General features: G+C 31.2%; 1 protein-coding gene across 1 annotated transcript in view; it reads left to right on the top strand.

The window, feature by feature from the left end:
* The first annotated feature begins 2,076 nt into the window (after positions 1-2,076).
* Positions 2,077-24,953, top strand: part of LOC148605225 (receptor-type tyrosine-protein phosphatase kappa-like) — a 44,701-nt gene continuing 21,824 nt past the window's right edge. Inside the window, exons 1-3 of the mRNA XM_088548004.1 lie at positions 2,077-2,185; positions 18,222-18,458; positions 19,765-20,010. Of these exons, the coding sequence (XP_088404130.1) occupies positions 2,128-2,185; positions 18,222-18,458; positions 19,765-20,010 (541 nt within the window). The 5' untranslated portion in view covers positions 2,077-2,127. The remainder of the gene's footprint in view (positions 2,186-18,221; positions 18,459-19,764; positions 20,011-24,953) is intronic.

The following is a 24,953-nucleotide window of genomic DNA, read 5'->3' as shown; positions in this document are numbered from 1 at the left end:
TTCCTGATACGGTTTATGGCTCCTTTAATGGGTTATATGTCAGAAGTATTGACTTCCTGAGACATATCAAAAACAGAGTGATCTTTGTGTCTTTGTGTCCTGTTACACATATGTAATGTCTACTACATAAGTGCTGTTGTGTGGTCAATCATATAATTCAGCACTTAATATACATGTAATTTCGGGTGAGTGAAACCACACAATACGTATTCATCACATTTACACATTGACTACACCGATCAGCATTACTGTTAAAGCGTACAAAAAGAGTAAGCAAGGGTCCAAAATTCGAGCTTAAATCGAGGGCACACAATCTAGGGACTAATACCAAGCAACAAAATGCAAACCATAACAGAAATAATGCGTACGAAAACATATGGAATACAAAGTCGTAGCATCAAATTGTTTTTTTTTTTTTTCAACTAGTTATTTGGTGCATTTTTTATTTAGCAATATGAATATAAATAAAAAATATTTTTCATCATTTCCAAAATTCTGGGAACAATTTTCTCGGAGAAAAGCTAGTGACTTGTTTATTTTGTGTAAATCGATTACCAAAAAAAAAGGAATACATTTTAAATGATGTAAAGGACTATTTACAGTGTTTCTGGTTAAGACTGATATATAGACACATGCCACAATAAAAGTTGTTCCACCGGCAGTTTTTATAAACACTCGTTGGCCTTTTTTTCAAATAAGTATGAAATTCATATGCAATTCCAATTCCTCATTCTCAACTATATCAAAAAAAAATGTAGTTTTTTATCAGTAAAAAGTTATTCAACCAACAGTCTTTATATACACTCGTTTGCTTTTTTCTAATACTTATGAATTTATTTGTTTAAGACAAGGAAGAAACGATACGAGCCATATATTACAAGTTTTTTAGTCTGTTTAGTCACGGAACAAATTTTGTTTTAAACGGTCTTGCCTTCCAAATTCAAGTTGTTGTTTACCCTCCCATCAACATATTTTCAGCACTGAAGGTAAATTCCCTGAACACTGAAACGTGTCTTTTTCCTGAATACCTACATCAGATGGTGCATCTTAGATTGTAAAGTGACTTACTATAATTACTAAATTTAACGTTTACATGCCCATCATTTCACATGAGAAAAATTGTCTACTTTCACAATTGATATGCAATTCCCATTCTTAATTCTATATATACACATGTAAATGAAAAATTAACCGAACACAAATACTTTAATCTATCTGTTTATATTTTGTATCATTGAAATTTAACTGTCGTGTTACGTCTCTTAGGCACTAAAAGGGCGCTCAAATATACTTAAGATATGAAGGTATGTTTATTTGATTATCTTAATTGAATATAACTCTCTCATGTCTACACCTTCCGACGAGAGAGAAGAATTTTTTGTTTAGATCTGTCTTGGTAACATTTCAATCATGTACTTATCTTAAAGTTATCATGACTATATAATTCCTTCTGATTTTTTAAACTGAGGATTTAACATCAATCGTTTTATTGTGTGCATGTATCATACATCCTTCCCGTTGAGTATAGCATGTTGATGACACTTCCTTTATGCGGTTTATGTAACACAATTCTCGTGTTATGGTTGTACACGTAACCGCAATCACCATAGATCATAACTGATTTTTGTATACATTAAATTTGACAATTACGACTTTTATAATATCGCACAAATTCTCTTAAATAAAAAAAGGTAAATCGGTTACTTATTATCAAGTAGACCAAACAGGAAAAATACTTAAGCCAAAATGATAGGTCAGGCTGACATTGTGAAATATATTGTATTTGAGTTATAATGTCTTACTGTTTTTTTTTGTTTTTTTGTTTTTTTTGTTTTTTTTTTTTTTTTGTTGTTGTTTTTTTTTACTTTATTTTCTTTATTCAGGTATTACTTTCTTTAAACGAATTTCATTTCATTTCTATTTTGTATTACAGCAAACCGTCCGAAATCCCTTTGGTCGTATGTATATGTATCAGATACCTTATTTAAACAGTGTTATCTTAAATTCAATATTTACTGACGGATTGGGTGTTATCTACAAAAACAAATATCCGAAAGGCCTCCATTTCCTTGTATTATCTTTTAGATAAATGTGGGGTCTTACATGAACTGATTCGATGGAATAACAATGCTAACACATTTTGTGATATTTATATTGAATGCTGGACTACTCACAGCAGCTGAAGGTAAGATCTGAATATAGTATGAAACGATTGCACTTATTATGAGTGAACAATTTGAAACAGCTGATGTACTTTCATTTAGCGCTTATACAACACTGTCATTAACTGTACTGCATCACTAGCAGGTCGATGAAATACACATGTACAGACATATCAATATAAATAAAAATATAAATAATGGTAAGTCCTATAATCTTCTTGCATTTTCGAACGTTACTAAATAAAAACATTTTAATATAAAAAAGTCAGGTCATTCATTAATGGAAATAGTGTAATGTAATACGTTTTAAATTAAATTGTATGTTTAATGTCTTCTAATGAAAGGTGTTTTACTTGGTAGTAAAAAGTCCAGTCAAATATACAACAACTACGCAGGTTATTCGAAGTACTTCCGGGAAAAATATGATGGAATTTACGGGTCACTTTAAACCTCTCTTATTTCTACCACAAGATAAATATGTTTCAGTAAAAGTTGTGATATAAGAAAACAAACGACCAAAATTACTTTATGCATTGTTTCTATATTAAGAATCGAAAGTAAGCATGTCAAATGACACTTAAAGACATAAGGACGAAGTTCACATAAAACCGAAAAGTCCTGCGTGATAATCCCAATAGATCCATATAACCAATACATTATAAAATGCGGTGTTAAATGTAGTTTTAGAAAAGTGCTATGCCTGCGATTGTTAACAAGTTTTAATATTTTATTTTTTGATAAAATTCATAGAAAAAATCGAAAATTTTGACTTTCCCGCTGTTCAATTCGCTCTGCAGACTTTATACTTGGTTAATATCCATAGGCATAGCAGTTTTTTAATTGCCATATTATCGGGGATTATTGGAACATGATGAAAGAGTTAATCTTTAGGGCTTATTACCCAGGAATTTTTACTTTCATTCATTAAGGTGGCAAAAAATCGTCCTTCCATATTTTGCCAAGCGCACAGGTGATCATTTTCTAATATCGGATCTCGATATGAAATAACTACGATATATGACATAGTACCATATCCGGCGTATCTCTTCAATTTGTTGAAATAAATGTTCACTTTTTAAATAACTAAATTTTTAATACAAACTCATTAAAACACGAAGGCAGAAATAGGATAATAATTAAGTTCTAAATGAAATCAAAGCGCTCATTTACTGAATCAATTTATGTTGCTTGTTCGAAATTTTACTGCAGAATAAAAAAGAGATAAGATATACAGAAGAAACCGGAATCAACGCATCAGAACACAAATTTGTTGTATTAAATTAATAAAACCCACTGATTAAATATCACCATGATGCTCAGCATTTTAAAATCCCTTTACACTCGTGTACAGCTCTATTCACTTATAATCCAAGTTACATCTAGTTTTAAAATAACTTAACGTTTAAAAAAATGAGGCCAAATAAAGAAATATAATAATAATTACAAGTTATAATAACACAAAACCGCAGACTTACACAATTCGTTGAAAAATTGCATTATTAAAGTAACCAAACCACTCGTTTATTTGTTATTAGTCTCCGACTCCCGATGTCATGGATCGATAACTGTCCTCCAATTGCTTAAAATTGAGATCAGTTTCAACTTAACTGTCTGCTTTAAGTTTGTTTAAACTGGCGTGTTTTTATTTGTCGTTACTTTTTTTTTGTTTGTTTTATTTTCCTTCTGAGGGATACAGGGATATGGCAATGGCAGATCGGGGCAGGGCGTGCGGACCCCTCCTGGTTTTATTATTATTTTTAATGAATTTAATCGCGAAAAAATGTAAGTACAGACCTAGCATCCCCCTTTTCTAAGGAACCCCTGCTGGCAACCCTCCTTTTAAAGAGTCAGGACCCGTCCCTGTATGATATAAGAATGTTTTCTGTGTCTTCCATTGCTAAATAATAGGGGAAAAAAACATTCCAGCATAACGGTCGAATACAACGAAATACTCCCCATTTTCATAAATGCTGAGCACTGTTCTAAAATGTGAGAAACTGTGATGGCTTCGGATGTTGGGTCACCCTTTTATTAGTACGCATTAGTAGAATGTTGTCAAAAGGAGGAAATGGATCACAGCCTCCTTTTTGTCAACATGAGGATAAACTTCTGCATGAAATGAGAAGAAAGTTCATTCGATTGTCGTACAGTATCACTCTTAAGTCATCATTGTTCCTTTAGGACTAGTGAAATGGTGCAATCTAATAGGATTTCTTTGTCTAGTTAAACATCAGATGGCTTTGTATGTGTCCAACATTTATAGACAACTTGAATATCGAAAGTAGTGTAGTCATGCAAATACATGTAATTAGAAATGAGCAACTGGTACTGATAAGAGGTTATACATCAAGTGCTTTTTATTAAAATCTTATTAATTCAAACCAAATAATATGCTATTCCATGGGCGGATAGAGATGGTCCAATGTGGATATCTGTTGTGATAAAATTATCGAGATATTAAGTTTTAATCTAAAACAGCCAAAATCTACCCTTGACAACCCATGCTTGGCAAATTATATGGGAGAGGCGCATGCCCGGCACGCCCCGCCTGAATCCACTACTCTGCTATTCAGATTAACAGGTTTTCTGTTATGTTATTTTTTTTTTATTCCGGTAAAAAATGCGGAATCTTGTTTGATTTTTTTTTTAATATAGGGATCTATTTTCTTGCAGCGGTGTAAGAGATAATTTCATGTGCTAACAAGCTTTACATATCTTCAGGTTCTGGTGATTGCTTTATCATTTCTGATTTTCAATCTAAATTGATAAAATGATAGAGCTTGTGCGACCTAAACATGCCTCGAATTTTATGACACATGTAGGAAAATCTAACTGTGAATAAATGATAATCATTAAACTGGTGTATTGATTATTTTGTTCTCTTTCAATAAACTTAGACACCCTGTATGGTTATAGATAAGCTTCGTCGCAAGGCACTGATAGCATGCTTAACTAGTAATATTTATAGTTTGTATAGTTACAGTAACTACTATTCCCTTTACATTTACATACATGTATGTAACAATCAGACAAACCAGTTTCCAATACATGGTTTCACTGAGGAGTTTACAATTATTTGGAGTGAAAACTATGTAACTTTTGAAGAAAACTGATTTGTTAATTTGTAATGATAATAGTGATTGAACTAGTATACAAATAAGAAAAAGATCATACTTAGAAAATTAAAATCAATTAGTTCATTATTACATGTTTGATATACATGTATTTAAAGGAATCATACCTCTAGTAAATCTTCCTTTTGCCATATTGGAAGACACCCATTCTGGCTTTTGTAAGTACATGCAGTAAATAAGATGTACATGTGTTGTTGTCTATAAATAAGTGCAAGTGTCTTCTTTAACATTGCCTCTTTAAGCCTCATTCCTCCTCATACTTTGTTCTAGTTTCAAAACATGAAAATTTCACTTCATGTGCATCAACAAACAACACTGTGAAAAAATATCTAGCATCATTTGTTACATGGATTTTTATATATGTACATATTTACATATATATTCTTAATCCCATGTTATGCCATGTGGCCAAGACAACTCTCAAGAGTCAGTAGAAGCAAGCTATTATTCTATTGACCTATCCAACATCATGGCATCACATAATGAATGGTTGGAGTTATCAGCTTGAACTCAACAATTTACTTTGGCGCATCCTGAAATATATAAATATACATAATATAGTTATTCATCTATACTTAGACTTTCACTGTAATGGATTACATGCTATGATTGGCATGTCATCTTATATACAGCATATATCAGGGTTCTCTAAAGGTCATTACAATCTTTATATTAAGCTATTAACTATTTTCAATTCATAAAACCATGTCCACACATCATGGTATAATTATGGACCAAATATTTAACAATTAAGCTAACAAAAATGCATGCAACACTATTACCAGAAAGACAAGATGATTGTAATTGCGCTTGTATATTTGTAAGAAGGGTACATGCCTTATAAATTGGGTAACCAGTACATCCCACTATTTACAAATTTGCTAAAATCAAAAAAATGAAACAATTGAAGACACAGCTAACTATTTAAAACAAAAATCCCATTGTATATTTCTTCACCAGGTAATACATGTATGTACATTGTACATGTTAGTTGTAGTCTTATTTACTACTGGTACCTAGATACATGTATTAAGAAGATGTTATCATAGAAATATTAATAGACAGTGCTACAATTCATCATCACCCATATACACTTGTGTGTGTCAGTGAACATGTAAAATGCACTTTGCATTATGAAATATATCAAACCATCTGGTTGTACTGGCAAATGTCGTTCATATTTGGTCATCTTCTACATCATTTGGATAATGCATACATACATACATTTATGTGTATGTATATAATCCTTGTTACAGAGTTGAGTTACAGTCCTTGATCTGCTTGAGGATAGCTCCGACAAAAATTGATTAATTACAAATTCAATTGAGTGTTGTTTATCCAGATTTTCTCTGGAAGTTCCTAAGACATTAACGTTTACATGTAAATGCATTTTGATACATTAGAAGGCAGTATTCTGATTGTAAAATAACTTTTTTCGTTGAACAAAACAACAATAACAAACATGGCGGCGTCCTATTCTGATGTTGCGAGAACAGACACTAACGCTAGTGGTGATAAAAAAGTTGATGACGACCCTAATTCTGTGAAACCAATTTTCGTAAAAGACAGTGATATATTTGGTTCTGTAATTCCCAAAAAAGAATCATTTGTCACACATGTTGAAATATACAAGGCTATCGGCGAAGTAGTAGACCCATGTACAATCAAAGGTATCCAACGTATTCGTCGTATGTGGCGTATATATATGGACAACCAGGAAGGTCGTTTGTCGTTGTTAACAAAGGGCATTGCGCTGAGGGGTAAGCAAATAAACATTCACACACACAATCCAAACAACCCTTTGACTTCAAACCTGGCCATAATGAAAGTTGTAGTGAAAGGGATCCCTCTTAGTGCTGATGATGGCATTATTAAAAGAACAATAGAACTTAAAGGGGTAAAAGTGGATTCCATAACAAGAGCACATATCAGAGTTGATGGGAGACTCACTAACTGTGAAAATGGAGACAGGATCCTATTGTGTAAAACCTTTATAGAACCTCTACCTAAATTCATGAAAATGGGGAGATACAGTGCTATAGTCTTACACAGTGGCCAGCCTACAGACAGTTATTCAAATGAGTCAAATGTTAAAACATGCAATAAATGCTTTGAAACTGGGCATATGATTCTAGAATGTCCAAATGATTGGAAATGTAAAAGGTGTAATGAATCAGGGCACAGACAAATGGATTGTCCAGAAGCATTAACACCAGAAATGTTTAGTGACAATGAAGGTAAAGATGATGATGATGATGTTGAATTAAGTGAAAATGAAAATGATGATAATGATAGTACAAAAACTGATGAGCCTGAGGTACAACAAGAACAATGTGAACAACAAAAACAGACAATAAAACAACAACAGACAATAAAACAACAACAGACAATGAAACAACAGCAGAAAGAAAAAAGGGGTCAACAGTCAAATGGACAGGCCTTTGGGCAATCTGACAAGACACCCCATCAACAAGAAAAACCAAGAACTTGGAGAAATCAAAACACTTCCAAAAAAAATGAAAAGTCTGTTTCTTTTGTTAAATCTCAAGGTACAATCGACGCTTCTGTAAACACACCAGAAAGTAGAAATCAACATGGTAAGGGTAGAAACAAAAATCAACACACTCCTCCAACACCTGAGGAGAGGGACAAAGGTAAAAAAAGCAAATAAAGGTTAATTACTATGTAAAAGTGTAATTTTAATTAAACCCCAAAAAAAAAAACTTTAAAAAAAAGATAAAAATGGTATGTAAAAACAAGCTCTTCAAAAGAGTAAACATTGAATTGTGTTTTTTTTTTTGAAAAGATATTGATTCTTTTCTTAAAGTTTGTTGTATTGAATTTAATTGTGATGTATATTTCACATAGAGATGATATTAATATTTGTGTGAAGGATTCTAATATAAAGAAAATCAAAACTTGTTTTAGTTTTTCTTTTGTATGCAATACATCTTTAATGTTGTGTAACATTATAATTAAGTTGTACCGTACAGGCACTTACTTTATTAAGTTGTTACAAACTATGAAAAAATGTAAAACAATACAAGGTTCTGATGTAAAATCAAAATATTTAATAGAAAGTGGTAATAAGAGAGTTGCCAAAATAGAGTTAATTATGTCAAACTATGTAGCTGATTTAATTTACAAAAACTGTGAAATGAGTTTTACCAACAATAGCTTATTGAATAATTCGTTTACAAACAAAAACGAAAGAATAAAATATGTCAAGATCACATATCCTAGTTATGTTTACAAACGTTTATTAAAACAGCTGAAGTTTGTTTACGTTTTATTTTGGATTTTACCTATTCTATTTTTAGCACTAGACAAACTATATTTGGGTTTTTGTCTATACCGTTTTATAGTATGTATGTACGACACTGTCCATTTAAATTCTGATTTAAGACCAAATTTTGGAAATTTACTTATCACTTCATATTTCATCCGATCTAGAAGTGGTTACAATATTTGTCTCAATCGGTGTTTTCATAACATCTTATACGTGTACTTGCATATGTTACACGATGTCTGCAAAAAATATTTGCTAGCTTATACTGAAGAAACTTATAAAATCGAGAAATACTCACAGTATTTTATCCGTTTGTGTCTCGAGCTCCACGTCTTTGTAGGGTTTGCTGTCTCGGTGCGTTTCAAAGAACACATTAATTATTTGTATCTCGTTTTGAGTAAGGAAACACTTGTTCAATCCGATTTCATCACATTTTGTTCCAAAGTTTTCATCTTACAGCTATCTTTCACAAAATACGCAATTGTCACAACTTACATTTTTTATATTTCTCAGGCTAATACCCATTGTCACTTCAGAACAATAATTTTTCCACTTTTTACGGATGTTAATGTTATTTTAGATGAAAAAAGTGAATATCCAGGTAAAATAGCACACGCTCTCGACCACATGTTTTTTGTCTATCATTATAAAGCTTTGACCCAGACAAGGTCAATAGGTGCTATCAGGTCACGTACACTTTACCCAATGTTTGTACCCGTTTTAAGTGTGTTGTGTAACTATATCTGTGTCATCGTTTGTGTAAAGTTTTTTGTTTGTGTAAATGTTAATAAATGTTATATTGATATATACGTATTTAATATAAATATTATTATCACTATTTACAATGGGATCTGAAAATGTATTAAATCTAAATACTTTAAATGTAAACGGTTTGAAATGTAGAAATAAACGGAATAGAGTTTTTGAATGGATTAAATCACAAAAGTGTTCGATTTGCTTTTTACAGGAAACACATTTTGATATTAATATTGAAAAAGAAATGTTGAAATACGACGAATTTAAAGTTTATTGCAATAATGCAACAACAAACAGATGTGGTGTTGCAATAGTAATTAAAAAATCATTAAAACATAACATTATTGATACATTTTCAGATGAGGAAGGTAGGATCATTTTGATTAATATTGAAATAGATAATTGTATATTCTCTTTATTATGTTTATATGCGCCTAATTGTAAAACTAGTAGAAATGCATTTTTTAAAAAAGTAAATAGTATGCTTAAAGAACATGGGATTGGAATTCCTATATTGGGGGGGGGGTGATTTTAACGATAATTTCAAAAGTATTGATAGGAAAAGTACTAGAGTAGGGACACAAAATAACCAACCAGTTAATAGTCTTAAAGTTTTAATAAAAGAAAATAAGTTAACTGATATCTGGAGACTTTTAAATGAAAATAAACAACAATTTACTTGGCGGAGAAAGGATAAGTCTCAAGCGAGTCGCATAGATATGATATTGATCGGAAAAGATTTTATCCCGTATGTAGAATGTTGTAAAATTAAGCCAGCTGTCATTAATTATACAGATCATCAGAGCATATTTTTAAAGTTTAAGACCTTTGCGTCAGAAAAAGGGAGGGGTTATTGGAAGATAAATAAATCGGTTTTAAATGATGATGTTTATGTAAATACGATTAATCTATTAATCGATAAGTGTTTTAAAGATAAACAAAATACTAATGATATACAATTGGCATGGGATGTTTTCAAAATTGAGGTAAGGGAGATAACTGTTGAATATTGCAGAAATAAAGCAAAAACAACTAGGGAAAATTTGAAACTTCTTGAGAAAAAATTGGAACATAAGTTGAAGGTAAGGGATGAACAAGACGTAGATTCAGATATTACAGATAAGGAAATTAATAATCTTGAAATTGAAATTGGTAAAATTTACGATGAAAAGGCAAAAGGGGCACAAATCAGATCTAGGGAAAAACGGATTGAACTTGGTGAAAAAAATAATTCGTATTTTCTTGGTTTAGAAAAACAGAGACAAATTAAGAAATCAATTAACAAATTAACGTCCGGGGATAGAAACATTCTAACAGATCAGGGGGAGTTGCTAACAAATATTAAAAATTATTATGAAAAGTTATATTCATCTTCTTACCCAGACAAGACCAGTGACTTAGTGACCAATACATATTTAATACTAATCTTGATCCTAAAATAGGCGAAATCGACAAATCTAATTGTGACGGAGAAATAACATTGGACGAATGTACTAACGCTATCTTTAAAATGAAGCTTAATAGGTCACCTGGTTTAGACGGACTAACTGTCGAATTTTACAGAAAATTTTGGGGGAAATTGAAAAATATTATAGTTTCGGTTTTAAATACTGGCTATAGAAACCAAAACCTCACATATTCACAACGTACAAGTGTATTAACACTTTTATTTAAAAAGGGAGATCCTTTGTCTTTGGATAATTATCGCCCAATTTCGCTCTTAAACGTGGATTTGAAACTTCTGTCATATAGTCTGGCTCAAAGGTTGAAACAAATTTTACCTGATATCATTAATGAAGATCAGACTGGTTATGTTAAAAATCGTTTTATTGGTTTCAACCTGCGGCAAATACAAGATATTATCGACTACACAGAGTTATATAAAATAGAAGGGGCAATTGTATTTGTTGATTTTTCAAAAGCGTTTGATTCCCTAGAATGGAACTTTATGTTAACTGTTCTTAAACATTTTGGTTTTAATGATTCATTTATATCGTGGGTTAAAACGTTGTATAATGGTATTCAAACTTGTGTCACTAATAATGGATGGATTTCTGAAATATTTAAAAACACAAGGGGAATACGCCAAGGATGTCCTTTATCTGCTCTTTTATTTGTATTATCTGTAGAAATAATGGCATCACGAATACGAAGTAATAATGACATCAAAGGTATCAATATCAAATTAGACCAAAGAAATCATAGTATAAAAATTTCTCAGTTAGCAGACGATACTACTCTGTTATGTAGCTCAAAGCAAGAAGTAGAATTTGCTATGAACGAAATTGAAATTTTTGGGTCTTTTTCTGGGTTAAAATTAAATCGAAACAAGACGGAAGGAATATGGGTAGGGAAGTTAAAATCTTGTAAAGATAAAGTTGCAGGAATTAGTTGGACTATAAATCCAGTAAAAACTCCGGGGGTATATTTTGGCTATTGTAGGGAACAATGTGAAAAATTAAATTGGGAAAATAGAATAAATAAGATGAATAGACTTTTTGATACATGGGGAAAGAGAAACCTAACAATTTTAGGAAAAATTTTAATAACAAAAACACTTGTCTTGCCAATTTTTACATACATAGGGTCCACTTGTATCGTACCAGAAATGTACATTAAAGAAATAGAAAGTAGATGTTTTAAATTTATATGGGATAATAAACCCGATAAAGTAAAACGAAACACAATTATTGGTAGATATGAAGTAGGGGGATTGCGAATGGTAGACATAAGGAGTTATTTTTGTTCATTGAAAGCCGCGTGGGTGCAAAAATTAGCTATCGGAGAAATTGTAAATTGGAAGGTTATTCCTCATAAATATTTTAATGGTATTGGTACAAATTGGTTAATTTTTATGACGAATAATGATAATAGTATAAAACATAAATATTTTAAAGATATTCCTGGTTTTTACAAAGAAGTATTAAAATGTTGGAATTTATCAGGTGGGGGCAATCAAGAAAAACCTACTACATTCACAGAAATAAGAAAACAAATATTATGGAATAATAAATATATTAAATTTAAAAATAAACCTGTAATTTTTGATAATTGGATTTAAAGTAATATAATTTATATAAATGACATAATAGATGCAAATGGATGCATATCTCAAGAAATCATTTTAAGTAAATTGAAAAACAAATCTAACTGGATAGCAGAAATTCAAACTTTGAAAAAAGCCATACCTTTCGAATGGAAGCAATCTTTATCATCAGAAAATTCTGTAAAGAGTGTGGTTCATTTTAAAAGATTTCAAATTTGTTGGAAAAATATAGATATAAATGTAAAAAATATTTCGAACAAGGTATTGTATGAATCATTTATAGTTAAAAAATTTGAATCCTCTATTGGAGTAAGCAAATGGTTCAGAATTTTTGATATAAAAGACGTGTTTTTTATGCCAAACATTTATAATTTTATTTTTGGTTATTTACAAGAAAACAAATTGAAGATGTTTCGATGGAAACTTCTACAATTCATAATTCCTAACAGAAAACTATTATGTAAGTGGAAAATAACTCAAAATATTCAGTGCAATTTCTGTAATGAAGACGAAGATTATCTTCACTACTTTATATCCTGTTCGTGCTTAGATAATTTTTGGACAAAAAAGAAATTCTTCGTGTATGTAACATGAATTTTGAGATTACTTTGAAACATCTTGTTTTGGGATATAAAATATTTGATGTAACATATTTTTGGTTAAATCTCTTATTAACTATAATAGGTTTTTCTATTTATAAAGCATACTATGTATCTGAACATAGAACCAAACATGTTAATACTTTTGATATCTTTGTTAAAGAATCGAAGACTACAATTAACTCAGTTAATAGTAATTCAAAATTAATATTCATCAAAAATCATGTTTAAAACAACTATTAGAAGTGATATTGTATGTTAAGTTGAATGTATTTATGTATTAGTAAATTTATGTTTGAAATATTTTATTTTGACACTCTTTACTACCCTGGGTAACTAGTGATCATGAACAGGGAGCGTCAGAAGGTGCTTGGACTTCTGACGTAAACTGTAACAAGCTTTATTGATAATAAAGAATATTATTTGTTAAAAAATATAATCCTTGTTCAAACTGTTGAGGTAGTAAGTGAGGGTCCTAAAATCATTAATGCAAATTGTGTTTTTTAAATATATACTTGTGAACTGATTATACAATTTTGATGATAAATAGCAAACATGTATGAAATTGGTTGTCATAATTATATCGTGTGTTCACAACAGTTACATTTTGATGAAAATCAAGCAAACATATTACTCTTTCAAAATTTTAATGACTTTGTAACTATAAGAAATCAGTTGAAAAGAACATACACTCCTGAAAAATTGTTATGAAATCTCAAAGTGCATTTATTTCTGAATTCATACACATACTGCTAAATTTCCCATTTGATCTAAACTGTTGTTCGGTGCAGAACGAAATTATATGCATTATAAATGCAAAATATTGCAAGAATTTTCCCAAAGTTTCAAAACCATTGGTACAGAAATTTCAAGCAGATCAAACATCAAAATCAAAGATTTCTATTATAGACAAGTAGACTAGTGCTGAATTGTAAACAAGTAATGATCACAGAGAACAGATCAGAATGTAGCATGACACATATGAAAAAATAATTCGTGCATATGAGATTATGTGAAAGTGCTGTGTATAGTGTAGAAAAATCAAAAAATTGAACTTTTGAATAGATCCGGAAGATCCCACATTGGCATATATTTATCAAGCACTTCAGGCTAACTTATAAAACTATAAAAACAGTTTATCAAAAAAATTTCATAAACTTTGTTACAAACATTTGTAGGTAGAATGTTATAATACTGAACGCACTAGTGAGTAATAATAGAAAGTGTGGTGAACAATGATTTGAAAAGGACATAAATCAATATTTATAGGGTGATTTGATGTCTGGGAATACAGTATATGTATTTTTTGTATGAGGAACTTTAATTAATCTAGGCTCGATTTGTGAAGCCGTTTATATTAGTTCCCCATATCAGCCTTTGAAAATTTAGTCAGCTTGAATGTTGGTGAATTCGTAACTTAATTGAGTAGAATTGAAATATACAATATTCCTCAAATAATAACAATATTGTTTGCAGCATTATTATTAAGAATAAAAAACAACTTCCATGCCGAGTTCATTCAACTTAGGGAAATACGGTCTTTATGTTTACATCAGGAGTAAAGTGGTCTTCAAATATTTAATCTGTATATCTGAATAGTGAATATATAAACAAATCAAATTCCATTTATGTGCTTCTAGACAAATGAAATTGAACTGTTTAGTAGACTGTATACAAAGCATATTAAAACTTAAAGAACCGTATCAAAATTAGATACTACAATAAGTAAAGATACCTTAATTGGTAGATATGGAAAACAGAAGGACAATGGAAAGTGTAACGAGACAAAAATTTCGCAAAAGACAGTAGTTGGCCCTCAATTTACAGAGACTTGACCGTGATCGACGCAATTTGGTACATGAACAACGATCGGGTGATTGTAGGACGATGATCTATTCTAAATTACGTCACATAGAATAGAAAGATTTAGTGTAAGGAACTGTCCAGGGGTATGACAGTTTAGAACAGCTTTTCGTACTTTCTTTGTCACGACCTAGGACAGTTTCTGTCAGGTTCTGTCAGGGAATAGGGCAATATGTGTTCTGACCCAGGACAGCCTCTGTCAGACCCTGTCAGGATCTGTCATGATTTCTGTTCTATCTGCTGTCGTAAAACAGAAATCCTGACAGATTCTGACAGAATTTAAGAGAGGTTAGAAGTGATCGCAACTGTAGCATTTAAGAGGAGTCCAATCCAGATTTCTTTCACTCCTCGAATGGCTTACTGCAGCGAAGATGGGGATCAAATAATATGTATTTGAAAATTTGGGTGGGTGAGAAAGAAGGAGTGTGGCAAAGTTTGTTTAATATTGAATTAAAAGACTAATGCGGTTTGAGGGGAGCCTTTTCTTGAGAAAAGGTAAAGTTATTAGAAGTATTATAGAATATAAACAATCCAGATAAAAATAAATAGCAACCACGATCAATTTATGCATTAATAATTGAGTGAACGGATTCGTATACCCATTTAATCGTAATTTAACAAATCGTAAGGCGCATAATTACTCGATAACACACAGTAATGCAGAAATTTAAAAAAAAAAGGGTCGACGTGGGTTCCATAACCCAGAATCAGCTGGATCCGCCACTGTATTCATTAAATGACGGTCAAATATATTCCAATGCATACTTTTTATTGTTCATTGCAGTTGTACACTTCAATGCGTGAGTCCTGACGCTATTTTACACAAATATCAACATGTATCGGATTACAATACTGGCGAATTAAACCATAAATGACGAATAACTACTTAACCTATACTTGTATAAAGTTGAGACAGGCAGACTAATGAATTCGCCACTTTCTAGTTCGAAGGTTGTACACGGTCTTCATGTTACACAACTTACTAATTTACTCTAAATGTTTTCAATGTGTAAGATGAGTATAATCACTATATTGGAAGTTGACATGTAACATCATATAACGCGTGTATATTGTGATCGTTGTGGTTATATACGATACAAAGCGATGTCATTGTATTTATGATATAGTGACAGTGCATGATAGAATGTTCCTCTGTAACAAAATTTGATATTTCACATGACTGTGAAAAAAACTATCGGACTTTCATCTGCCAAAACACTGTAAAATTTAAAATTTATCTGAAAATTGCTACAATGTATAAAATGTGTAGAAAATCTGTATAAGAGAAAGGATAATCAATTGGTCATTTATTTTATGAACTAAAATACACTGATCTTCTATATAGTTTCAAAAGGTTTCAAAGCTAAATGAAAAACTAAGTATCAGCTGCCCCTAGGGCATATTGTGCAATATTGAGTAAATTTTCAAGGGTTTTGTTTCTTTTTTTACATTTCAATTTCATACAATGATAACAAAGAAACATCAAACGCAGACCAGAACTTAAAAGTCAGACCAATGCTTATTAGATTAAAACCTGAACGCATCATCGACTGTAGATGCCAACGAGTCATGGTCACGGTCAGTTACTAACGTGATTGTCGACAAGTGCCCGGAAGTCATTGCACAAAAGACTTAATAACTAACCTTTTTTTTACAAATAAACTTTACACAGTGTAAAAATGACTTTCATGGTGTGTTCTGAAGTATTCTAGATGCCTTGATATACAAACGTTCATTCGATACATGGAACACAGCGCCCTATCAATTTGAGAAAATTTCATAAATTTGATAAATATGAATAAATGAAATTTAAAAAAAAAATGTTTATTCTACTCCACAACCTATATCTGTCTGTAAATTTGATAGTTTCCCGACGTATTTGTGAGGCTTATTTTAAACTTATGTTGTGAAATGTTGTTTTTCTCTATTTCACGATTTGATTTTAGTTAAAGTAATATCAAAATCCCCCAAAATGTGAATACACAGCATTTAATGCAGCTTTACATGACATTCCGACTACTGCTGTTTAGTAACGTAATATTCACATGCAAACATTATGTAATATATTTTACTATAATTGTTTTACTTATTTAAAAAAAAGAAAGGTTTTAGCGGTGTACATTTACCTGCTAACTTGAGAGAGCACTTTTTTAGAAACAAAAATGTCAAACGACTTTTTTGAAAATAACATAGTAGTTTGATCAGAGTAGAGACTAAAACCATCGTACTACAGCCTGACACCGTCTTAATAACATTTTCGGCGCAAGTCTGAAAAAGTCTGAGCGTGACTGAACAGGTACTGGATAAGAAAGACTGAACTGATTAAAAAAAACTGGACAAGACTTAAATGGTTACGGCTGATAACAGTCTTAACATCTATTGAACGACTCAACTAGTCTTAACAAATTTTTTTACAGACAGGTCAGACTTGTTCAGACCGAAATGGCCGTTTAAGACTGTAACCAAAGTACTAGTGTTAGCAACAAAATTTAACACTTAATATGTTCATAAAAAAAAACATATATTAAATAAGAATCATGCAATAACAAATCGAGCAAATTAAATGATTATATCAAAATAAATAATACCTAAAAGGTATTACCAAAAAGGTAACATTTGACATTTTTAAAAATAGATTGCTGAATATCATAACATGAACCTTTCATTTTCACGAATTTACAATATATATCAAAGGTGCAAAACGTTTCGTCAATAATTAATTATAAATGCCAACGGAAAAAAACAAACAAACAAACAAACAAAAACAAAAACAAAACAAAGACAAAAAACACAATTTTACGTCATAACCGCATAATCATGGCTTTATACGTCTCACATGAAAAACAGATTCAAATATCACGTGCCAACACATGTTAATGCTATGTGTCGCTGTTAATCATGAAAGTTGCGTTTCACGTATAATAGTTTTGTTTTTAAAATGTTTAGTATAGGCTACAGTCAACGGTAAACTGTTGTTCAATTCAATACACAATTTTCTATTGAAAATTGATAAGCATAATAGAAGTATAATTCTTGCAACGTGCTAATCCTAAGCGAATGAGAATCTGTAGAATGCATTATTTTTCATATAATTCAATATTTAACATACTTTAAATCAGCTATTTATTGGTAGTATTTTGCTAACAAGTTGATGTTCAAACTTCCAGATTCATCTATTTATATATACATGTAAATGTCTACGTATTAAAAAAAATCATTGCACGCTCATTTAAGCATATCAAATGTAAGAAGAATTTTTATTTCAATTTTAAAATCTGGAACTTTAAATTGAAACAAAACGTTAAATTTTCCAGATAAGCAAACACATTTCTAAAGATCAAAATAAACTCTGAAAAAAATAACTTGCTGTAGGAAGTCAAGAGTGTATGCAATCATATCCGAGTAACTGGGAAGGAACTTACAATGGTACTGTTCATACAACTGTCACTGGTAAAACATGTGCGATGTGGAGCACAACTATATATCCTGGATATGGACCGCTGAACTATTGTCGTTCACCAAAAAATGATAAAGATGCTTCTAAAGGACCTTTTTGCGTTATTAAAGGGAGTAATAGTCATTGGGAATACTGTTTTGTGCCACTTTGTGGTGAGTATATTTTAAAATACTAATAAGGACAGTTTTATTTGTACTTGTTTTGGATTTAAATGTTTCCATTTCACAAGGTAAGCCGAAAATTACTACGACGACTTCTCATTTCCAGTTGATAGTTTTCATTTTCTTGACTGCATTTTCATACGGTACGTGTATATATATTTTCAACTATTTCCATATACATGTGTTTGTAGCATTTTTTTTCAGTTTAAAAAAGAATTCGCTGTGTAACAAGTTAACTCCTAATTCAAGGTTTTCGTTAGAATACTTTAGTTAAGAAGTTTACTTAACTCTTTTATAAAATAAAGATTTGATCGTACTTGTCGTAACTTAACCAAAATTGGATTTCACATCTAATGTGTTAACGAAATGCTTTTACTCTGGAATAATATTTGAACAAACTAGTGTATAGGGCTTATTTTTACCGTATCCTTGTTCAATTTTTGAATAATGTTTTATTGTTTCCAATAATGACTATTTTGTTAATAATCTAAATTTTAATGAACGTAATCACAATTTGTCCTATTTCCTGGCAATACTTTTTATGTAAATTGCTTTTGTTTGAGTATACAACGTGTGCTTATCAGTTGCTTTTGGATATAAAACTAGCTTACAGAAACCACATGTACTCATTCGAGGAAGATATAGTTTGTCGTCTTTTGTTCTACATGTTACGTTTTGTAATGTGCTTGTATTCTATATCGATCTCAAGAGTAAAATCTGGATTTGAATGATTTTTATATTCTTTTTTTTTTGTATTTTACCACCACTGTCCATGGTGAGGGGGTTGAGTGCTCACAAACATGTTTGAATCGGCTTCATACTTTATGTGCATCTTAGCCAGGAACCTGTTTTCGTCTTTATGAATAATTTCAAATTATTTGTTCTCGAACTTTTTTTACAGTCTGCTTATTTGTGGGTTTTATACCCGTTAAATAATAGCATTCGATATGCTTTGACACATGTTTTTTTTTTATTTATCAACTGGAGACACAGCTGTTTTATTTATGAAAAAAAAGGTTTGAAAATAACTCCTTCAACCTATACTATTTCAATCCAGGGAGAAATTGGTTTCTGCTTTCAATCAGGTAATATTTCAAAACAATGTGCAATCGTTTTAAGAAACCAAGATTGTTTCCCTGATAAATTATTACAATATGTGTCGTTAAAGGTAAAAGTATGATACCTTATGATAACACTATACATGATCTTACAATATAACACAGATATAAATATACCTTGAAGGTGGATATAGTTTTTCTTATTTCTCTAATCATGATTTTTATTATATCATTTTAAGATAAAGATTGTAGAAAAAACGTAACTGACAGAAATTATAACGGAACTCTGAATGTGACGGTTTCTGGATACAATTGTCGATCTTGGAAGTTGGCGTCTGATGTTCTAATTGGTGGCACTCAACCAAGCTATCAAGGGGAGACTTTAAACTACTGCAGGACACCACACGATGATTCAAGGACGGCACCATGGTGCTATATTGACAATACCGAAAAACAATGGGAAATGTGTAACGTATCCTTATGCAGTAAGTTTATTTGTTGCTGAAGCCTTATATAATGCATATCTAAAACTAATGATAACTTTTATAAGATGTTACAGTGTCTTTCCTACAACCATGATAGTCTTTTCTTACCAATCTGGTTAACAGTTCAACGGATTGACAAAGTTATGGGGACATTTAAACTTATCAGTTGCTATTGTAAGAGTTGATGAATAGGTAGTCACTCAACCATGACAATTTACATGGTCAGGTGTAAGGCAGCCAATACTGGCTAAGTTTCACATCATATGGAATATAACTCACAATGTGCTTTGAGGGAATTTAATGTGTTTTTCACATAATTTGTATTTTTTTAACTTGCTAACGCAGGAAAAGTACTAATGTGGAAAACTATTGCTTGTGAATATTGTATATATTTTTCCAAGGAAAAAATATTTAAACCCACAGGTCCCCAAGTGGATAGCAAATATGAAATGGCAAATTAAAGTAAAATTGAAACACTTTCATGGAATTAACAATAACTTGGAGTTACAATGTTATGCTACTATTTATTTATTTGTCCCATCTCAAAGCTGAATCCGTTGAAACTGGTTTTTAAATATATGCGTTGAAATATACTCCTTCAAAGTATCTTCTTTAACAATAGTTTGGATTCTTATAAATTTCTTGCACACTTTTTTTTTTATATTATTTAAAATATATAAACATGTACAAATTGTATATGTAGTTCTGATGACATTTAATGGACTTCAGCCATAAGTATAATTCCAATAAAATCATTTTCACACAAAACACTCAAATAAGAGCTGTAAATCATAGCACTTAATCCGGAATGAAAATGAAATTAAAAAATATTCTCCATATCCAGTTACATGTATATCATTGCACTAGATCCCAAGCTGTACTTCCAATGAAAAAAAAATTAATCCAAATCTTTAATTTACAAATAACCATTGCACAAGATCCCAAACTACATTTTACGGTTATGAAAACCATTGCACTAGATCCCAAACTACATTTTACGGTAATGAAAACCATTGAACTGGATCCCAAACTACATTTTACGGTAATAGAAATCATTGCACTTTAAAAAATGCACTAAATCCCAAACTATTATATTTGAATGAAAATCATTGCACTTTAATAATCTACAACAATTTCAAGGAAAACAGCATTTAAATCCAAAGCTATACATTCAATAAACAGCAGTTAATCGAACGAAGTTCCAATGTAAATAACACTTATTCCAAATCTTAAATTTCATTGCACTTATCATCCCAAATTATAATTTCAATCAAACTCAATGCACTAAATCCCAAACTATAACATAAATGAAAATTATTATTAACATGAAAGTTAATCCCAAACTATGAAAACCAGTGTAGTTAATCCGGAACATCATAATTCGAATGGAAATCCTTCACAATTGATAAAGCACTTAATTCACTTTTAAGCTTACTCATACTCAAAATTAAATAACATAAACTCATAGCACTATTTCAAAAATTGTTATTCACGTGAACCTCAAACTGTTTGCATTTTGTATAACACTTGTTCCTTAACTATAGTATGAATCATATATTTTCCATTAAAATGGCAAATTGTTAAACCTATTCCAGTTTTATGAAGGAGGGAATAAATACTGATCGTGATCTCATTTTTACAATAATATTTAAGATTTCCGTGCAATGTATTTAAGATAAAATAAGTACTTTAATATTCCTTTCTAAGTCATGGTTTTCAACTTTGGCAACAAAATACAAAACAAAATATAATTTATTTAATTTGAACTCCCCTTACCAATGATAAGTAGAATACCCCAGGTAGCTGCTTCAGATTTTAATAAGTAGGAGCTAGCTATGAAAAGATTCATAAGTAAGTATTCATAAACTCTTTCGATAGCAACTTGTCAGTTTAAATGTCCCAATAGCTTTGTCAACCCATTGATTTGTTAACCAGATTGGTAACATGACTGTCATGGTTGTACGAAAGTCATTGTAATATGAGTTTGGCCTATGTATATGATGAACGGAGCCCAATGTGTGCCCTCAAACCATGAAACTATCCACTTTCGTCTGAGAGAGCTTAACAAATTTCGAAACATCTGGGCGCCGTGTTGTCGAGTGCTTTAGTCATCGCTTTCTTGATATAAGCTTTTATTCGATTTGTATTTAATCATCGAAGCTAGCGAATATTTTTTTCGTGACTGGTTTAGTATTCAATTACACTTGCAAAGTACACAAAAATGAATCAGTCATAACAACTGGATATTGATGCTTTGTTCTGGCCATGAGTATGCAGAATCCAGTTAATAATACAACCATACGGAGCTGGGCGTATTAATTAAATAAATACATATATAATCGTATCCATCGACGTAACATACAAGACAGCACTCCATCCACCCCCTAGGCCTTCACTTGTACAATTATCTATTTCTGTGTCTTCCATTCTTCATATGTATGACGTCACGGACACTCCATTTAGATAATAACATTCATTTTAATGTGTTATAAAATACGGTTACACAACATAAAGACGTGTTTATTGCCAGCTCTGAGCTAATATCGCATTGTCCCTATTTTAGACGAGCTAACTAATATTTGATGTCAATGTTAACCCACTGCGTGCTTAGATTGAGAACAGACACAAACATCATGCATAAATCATTTTGATCTGTTCTTTACGTAGAGTTTTATCCATGACTCATGCAGTGTTCAAGGGCTGAAGAGATAACAAAATTTAAAATGCTTCTAAAGTTTTGCAACTTAAAATATTTATAAAACTGCTTAATGTAGTCCAAAACAGTTCGTCCTTTTATATGCACAAAATCAAGCTTCATATTCTTTGATTATTTATATAGAATTTGCTTACAATTACAATTCGGGAAATGAACGGAGGCACTGGTTTGGATATTACTTTTACGTACAATTATGATGTTTGTAATTGGATGTAAATGGAACATATATGAATGTTTTTATTCATATGCATCTTATAAGTTTCAGTTTATATGCTTCTTTTAGCGAAGACAAAGCTTTAACTAACTGTTATGCTTGACTATCAACATGTTTGATACTCCTACTACAGTTCATGTTAAAGACTAAATGATTGATTGATTGATTGAGTTTTGCACCCAACCAGAAATATTTCTGTATTATACGGGCGATGAACATGACATGGATGTAAAAATGAAGATGAATTTATGATGAATTATAAAATAGCATATGACACAATGATAATAGGGTCAAAGAGTTTCGATTGCCACTAAGTATGGGAGACGGTCAGGGTCGGGAAATTTAAGCAATTTTGGCGGAGCACAAAGGTTCCTATTCCTATCTAATGCCACATTAAAATTATTTAACGTTTCATTTTTCACAATGCGTTGCGACACCATGGTTTTCGGTCAGGTTTTCTGTATTATGGCCTGAGAAACCAAGCATGCCAGAGGTACACCATTCCATCACCTGGGGCACATAACCAATTTACTCCGTGGGCAGAGCACCCTATCTCCAGCGATTGTTCTGAGAACTATTTAGTTGCCTTTTTTGACAGGTTAAGCGCTACTGTCAGTCTATTCTTTTTATACCCGCATCCACACCCGGCTTTTAACGGCTAAATTAAAATGATAAAAACGCTACTAGCGTGTTTCTCCGCGTGTTTGTTTGTCAAAATCTGACACAAACACAAACGCACACAGCTATACACAAAGTTTTACGGGGAGATATATATCATGATATAATCTACATTGATAAACGCGGAAAATTATTTTTCCTCCCTTACTTTGTGCACTTCGTTTTTTTCAGTTTTAACTTCGCTTGTTTTTTTTTTTTTTTTTTTTTTTTTTTTTTTTTTTTTTTTTTTTTTTTTTTTTTTACAGAATCGTTTGCATTTTTCACATTAACAAATAAATCTTATCGCTTCGCCCTCTTATGTTGTAGCAGTAGTTGCACAAAGGAATTATTCTAGACCTCACTTAGGAAAACCTTGTAAATGCACTCTATATTATACTATACAATACAATATTTAATGTGAAAAATGTCTTTTTTCAGTTATCTAAGGAGTACAACAAATCATCAACATGACTTTAACAAAGCTACATAATTTGTCTTGTAACACTCAAAATAAGAACTTAATGTTGTTGATCAATAATAGCGTGAAAAACATCAAACCGTTGTAAGTTAATGTTCATTTCATTATTTTATATATATATATTTTTTAACTTGATACCCTGATGCAGTTCAAAATCAATGCCAATAGTGTAAAAAAGAAACGGATGGGAGATGTTTCTTGTAATTTTCACGAATTTTTACAACAAATCAATATTTTGACTGTGACAACATGCATCAAATATCTCATGCAAACATATTTTCATCCTTGAGTCATATTGATATACACTGATTAGATTTGATTTTTTTATGTTAAATGATTTAAGTCAATTCTTTTACAGAATAAAATTATTCTTATATTTTTATCATTTCCTTTTTAGGTGATATCAGATGTAAGTTTTTGTCGAATATGTTTTCAATATAGTTGTATCTGTGATGTTATAAAATCAACTGTCGCTTTCGGTAACAGAGTAATCAAGGGAACCAATGTTATAGCGGTAATAAAAAAAAATGTAATCCAGGGACATAGACTAGACATGGAAAACAGATATACACAACAAAGAACATAAAGTAGTAAAAACATACATTGCAAGTAATAAAACTCGGACTCCACTAAAAACTGGGAGCATGGCCCAGGTGTACCGGTAGGGTAAGCGTCCTCTGCTTTTCTAGAAACACCCGCCGAGTTGCTCATAAAAAAAATTAAGTCCGGGGTTGACAAGCGAGGAAAGGAAAACTATGACTCGTCGAATAAATCAGTTTTATGGTGCAGATATACCATAACGATCCACGAGATCATGATGACGACCATAAAACTTTTCTATTGATGACTATAACCTTGTAGCAACATAACTCTGTTTC

Source organism: Perna viridis, chromosome 10 (genome assembly GCF_037379345.1).
Source record: "Perna viridis isolate PV_CMFRI_1.1 ecotype Kerala chromosome 10, ASM3737934v1, whole genome shotgun sequence".
Lineage (NCBI taxonomy): Eukaryota > Metazoa > Mollusca > Bivalvia > Mytilida > Mytilidae > Perna > Perna viridis.
The sequence above is the reverse complement of the archived record's forward strand: the minus strand, read 5'-3'. Positions and strand labels throughout refer to the sequence as shown.